Source organism: Stomoxys calcitrans, chromosome 2 (assembly GCF_963082655.1).
Source record: "Stomoxys calcitrans chromosome 2, idStoCalc2.1, whole genome shotgun sequence".
In the NCBI taxonomy this organism is placed as follows: domain Eukaryota; kingdom Metazoa; phylum Arthropoda; class Insecta; order Diptera; family Muscidae; genus Stomoxys; species Stomoxys calcitrans.
The window spans coordinates 230,801,167-230,806,282 of NC_081553.1; the positions used below are offsets into that span (position 1 = coordinate 230,801,167).

The 5,116-nt window shown below is 34.3% G+C and overlaps 1 protein-coding gene across 1 annotated transcript; it reads right to left on the bottom strand.

Annotated features, from left to right (window-relative positions):
- Positions 1 to 2,896: 2,896 nt before the first annotated feature.
- On the bottom strand, positions 2,897 to 4,124 carry LOC106089564 (protein takeout). Its single transcript, XM_013255468.1, has 3 exons — positions 3,989 to 4,124; positions 3,414 to 3,894; positions 2,897 to 3,110 (listed from the first exon to the last, which is right to left on the bottom strand). The coding sequence occupies exons 1-3, from the start codon at positions 4,068 to 4,070 to the stop codon at positions 2,912 to 2,914; spliced, it is 762 nt and encodes a 253-aa protein (XP_013110922.1). The 5' UTR covers positions 4,071 to 4,124; the 3' UTR covers positions 2,897 to 2,911.
- Positions 4,125 to 5,116: the final 992 nt, after the last annotated feature.

Genomic DNA, 5,116 nt, shown 5'->3' on the forward strand with positions numbered 1-5,116 from the left:
ATCCTATCCTTATCCTATCCTTATCCTATCCTTATCCTATCCTTATCCTATCCTTATCCTATCCTTATCCTATCCTTATCCTATCCTTATCCTATCCTTATCCTATCCTTATCCTATCCTTATCCTATCCTTATCCTATCCTTATCCTATCCTTATCCTATCCTTATCCTATCCTTATCCTATCCTTATCCTATCCTTATCCTATCCTTATCCTATCCTTATCCTATCCTTATCCTATCCTTATCCTATCCTTATCCTATCCTTATCCTATCCTTATCCTATCCTTATCCTATCCTTATCCTATCCTTATCCTATCCTTATCCTATCCTTATCCTATCCTTATCCTATCCTTATCCTATCCTTATCCTATCCTTATCCTATCCTTATCCTATCCTTATTCTATCCTTATCCTATCCTTATCCTATCCTTATCCTATCCTTATCCTATCCTTATCCTATCCTTATCCTATCCTTATCCTATCCTTATCCTATCCTTATCCTATCCTTATCCTATCCTTATCCTATCCTTATCCTATCCTTATCCTATCCTTATCCTATCCTTATCCTATCCTTATCCTATCCTTATCCTATCCTTATCCTATCCTTATCCTATCCTTATCCTATCCTTATCCTATCCTTATCCTATCCTTATCCTATCCTTATCCTATCCTTATCCTATCCTTATCCTATCCTTATCCTATCCTTATCCTATCCTTATCCTTATCCTATCCTTATCCTATCCTTATCCTATCCTTATCCTATCCTTATCCTATCCTTATCCTATCCTTATCCTATCCTTATCCTATCCTTATCCTATCCTTATCCTATCCTAAAAACTAAGAATTAATTTTAAATTAATATGTGACGTTAAACCAGGTAAACTAAAAAAAATGGTGACCATGATTCATTGGTTAGAAATTCTCGCAACTGGTTATAAAATTTGCCTTTTCATTCATAAAATCTTGAAAGTTAAAATTAATTTTTAGCTTTAATCCTCTTTATACGTTTTTTCAGATAGCTTAATACGAGTTACGAGTGACTATTTTTTAAAAACAGCTTTGATTTAATTAGCATTGATAAGTCAAATGGACAATTTCCTTTTGAGGTCTAGAATTGTTTGCATAAAAATGGCAGGGCAACATGTCTACAAGTTTAGATTATTGCGGACGATGACAATTATCGAAACAAGTGCTAGAAACAGGAATGAAAATAAGTTTTTTTTCAGTTTCCTTGTTGGTTGGCATAATATTACACTTATCGCTAATGGGTCATAGTGAAGAATTACGTGAGTTGAAAGATAAAGATAAACAACAAGATAAAGATAAGGCTGTGGATATGGCGAATTTCAAGGGATGTGAGGTTTTTGGACACTGGACAGTACATTGGCTGATGGCGGTGCTTTTGGCACAACATGACCTTAGGACTGGCTGTGGTCGGAAGTTCGGACAACTCAAGCAATGGATCAGTGGCTCTGATGTCTGAGAGACATCGGGCAATGCTCCAGCGGCTAAAGGTTAGGAAACGTGATTGACTTAGGATGTGATTGAGACAATTCTTGGCCGTGTCATATATGTAAACGACGGAATAAGATGTATGAACTATCGCTCAGTGATAAAAACTGGGACGTTTATGGATTCAAGCCCTTTGTCTTTGGCTTGAGACCATTGTTAAAATTAATGGTGGAAATGAAAAAAAAAACAATTTTTTTTTTTCGAATAATGAATACTACCCCCAATTAACCAACCCAAAATTTGAGTCCATGATTTGCCTCGCAAAAAGATAAAGATATTATCATATAAACTAAGCCAATTCGAATAGTATTTTTAAACACTGCAGTATAGGACAGGGTTATACTAATTTCGTCACTCCGTATCCAAAGCTTCGAAATATTCGTCTAAGGGTTGGTATTCTATTCTGCTTTTGGAATAGTCGTGGAAATCTTTAATCGTTCCGCGAGCGGAATTTGACAGTTATGTTTTGTTTTTATTTTGATACCAAAAGACGTTTTTTATCTGCACTTATGGTTCTATAATAAAAGATCAAAAAGAAAAAACGAACCGTCGAAACCAATAAAACAAAAATGATGTCAAGCATTGCCACTAAAATTTCTTTTTGCCAGTTTCTTCACTATAAACAGAGTACCACTTATTCGCCTATTTTCCTCCAGCGTTTCACCGACGTTTTTTTTATATGGAGTTTGACAGCATTCCACCTCAAAAACAGAGCAGAATACTCAGCTTAAGACTCCAAGACCTGCCAAGATCCAGCAAAGTCCGTCCGTCTGTTGAAAACAGTTGAACTTTCGAAGGAGTAAAGCGCTTAGCCTGATATATTGCATAAATTCTCCCTTTTAATGTGGGTCATTTGGGATATATGAACCCGCTTACACTTTTTGAGCCTTTTGATAAAGTAATTATTATCCGACAAATACGATCAATGGCGGAATCTATATTACACTCAGCCCAGATGAATTAATTTGTTTTTTACAGGATCCATGATGGTGATGATAGTTACAACTGCTAATTAAACCGATCTCCCTATTTTATTTTTGAGCCTGTAGAGGACCCACTTCTTCTATGATTTAGTATATGGCGTTTTATTATAAATTCCAACAATTGTAGCAAGTTAGGTCCAAATCGGTCAATAACCTGATACAGCTCCCATATTAATCGATCGCCCCATTTGGCTTTTGGATTGGCTGACATTTTAAACGTGGTATTTTCTTAAGACTTTTAGTAGGCACAACCAAAAGTCCATCATTTGATGTATATCCAATATATCTGGATGAGTCATTTAAAGAACGTTTCAAATGCGACTTATGTTGGGGAACTTACACGCTTTTACTTGTTTTCTTTCGCACTTCATTTTAAAACAAAATGTCAATATTTTTTTTCTAATTAAATTTTACAATTTTATTTTGCAAAAAAATCATCATATGATAGCACATTGAGAACATTGCCGATTATAGTAAAATATAATTGGGATATAACATTATTGGTGCCATCCCTCAATTCCTCCCAAATGTCACGCCAGTTCTCATTTATAATAGCATTTACACTATCCGACAGCTCCTTGTTGCCATTTATTAAATTTTCCATTTGGACAACAACTCTAAATAGAAAGAAAAAAATATAAAACAGAAATTATTTATAAGAATGCAAACTGCTGAAGATTATCACAATTTAAAGTTTTTTTCTTAATCAAAGGATTTCGGTAATGAAGCAAAACACCTAAACATTGATGCTGTCTTTAAATTAAATTCGCCATATACTAACACCGAGGTGGTCCCTTATGGCTGAGTTAATAGTGAGTTCAGATTTGGAAAGATCATACCCTCTGCCCACCAGAGTTTTTGATCTATCCAAACTTTGGATAGCTTTACTCATTACTCATGTTTGCTATGCTAGCACTTACTCTTTGGGTTCCAATGTAGCTATTAACTTTATCGGTTTAAGATAATTTTTTCCATTACTTCTTTTTTCGAGTTTCACACGGCCTTTAAGGTGTATCTTGCAATCGGTTAATTCAAATGTAGCCTTGCCTTCCCCTTTCAGGTTGAATAGTAAAATTTTTCCCTTCACTTGGTAATGGCCCACCAATTTTAGTAAGGGAATTTCAGCGTCTACTTCGATAATACTGGGATCCTTGATCCATCCTGTGGTGTTTATTACTTTGGCCGTTTCTATGCCATAATTGATTAAATCCAAAAATTTGAAATCTAGTTGTAGAGGGGATCCACTATTGGCACGGGCCACAGTTATATTCTCCATATACAGTGCGGATATGTCGGGCAGAGCTAAACTGGGATTACCTTTGGGAAATTTTTCGTATAGTTCCTGCATTTTATCACGGACACAAGCATTATCTCCCACTTTACATTTTGTAAAGTCAGCAGCTAAAAGAAAGTCAAAGAGGAAAATGCTAGAAACATTGAACTAAGAATTTTTTCTGTACTAATCTGCACTAAGTTCAGCTTGAACAACACTTACGCAACATTCCGCTATAAACCGGCAACAATATGGTACATATTATAACAATTGTAAAGAAAACTGCAAGATATTTTGTATTCATTTCAGTTTTTCCTATTTTCAATAATTGTTTCCACCAGTACTGCTCCAACGTCAAATCAAGTACAATCTAATCTTGTGAACTTGGTGCGTTGTCCCTTTTATACAGAGAATTCTATGTCTCACCAGGAAACTATTCATTTACATAAATTTCTAATTGAAGCAATAAGTCACTTATAATATTATAAATATTAAATAATTTCAATAAGTTAGCTTGGATCTTAAATATGCATAAAAATCGCCTTGAAATTTAAGAACTGTAAATTTTGAGTTTTGAATTTTCATATAATAAATGAAAGGGCATGTTTTGAAACTTCCCGAGTAAAAAAGTAAAAATTCGTGACAAATTTGAGATAAAATTTTATGTAAATAGATTTAATTTAATCCAATTATATCTGATGGTAGATATAATTGGGCTGATTTTCTAACCTAAGCATGTTGGTCGACTATTTCATTTCCTTGGTTTAATGTTCCATATTCCATTAGAAATAAAAATCATTACAAATTCTAGAACCTTTCTTTTTTCCCAGCAAAAAATTTCATTACTAAATAACCAGGTTGGTAAGCCAACACAAAATATAGGTAGTACTTATTTTTACGCATTTTTCCAAATTAAGTTAGTAAAAAGTAAGAACTTATTTGCATGTACATCGGTGGCTCATTGGTAAGCATGAACAAAAATTTCATAGTTCTAATCAATGCACTTGCCTCTCTGCTTATCATCTCTTGTATAACTGGAGATATTGGAGATAATTATTTTCAAACCACCAGTAATGCTGAGGGTAATGATATAGCATTAAATGGTAATGCTCCAAATACTTTAAAGATTTTTATACCCTCCACCATAGGATGGGGGTATACTGATTTCATCATTCTGTTTGTAACATATGTGTCCAAGACCCCATAAAGTATATATATACTCGATCATCATGTCATTTTAAGTCGATCTAGCCATGTCCGCCCGTCTGTCCGTCGAAAGCTCGCTAACTTTCGAAAGGGTAATTTTGCACAAATACTTTTTATTAGTGTAGGTCGGTTGAGATTGTAAAT

What these genes read in the sequence shown, in the direction of transcription:
- LOC106089564 (XM_013255468.1), bottom strand. Translation starts at nt 4,070, where the DNA reads ATGAATACAAAATATCTTGCAGTTTTCTTTACAATTGTTATAATATGT. An exon ending in GGTTTATAGCGGAATGTTGC is followed by an intron (nt 3,895 to 3,988) that starts GTAAGTGTTGTT and finishes ACTTTCTTTTAG; the next exon opens with CTGCTGACTTTACAAAATGT. An exon ending in GCTACATTGGAACCCAAAGA is followed by an intron (nt 3,111 to 3,413) that starts GTAAGTGCTAGC and finishes CTTTCTATTTAG; the next exon opens with AGTTGTTGTCCAAATGGAAA.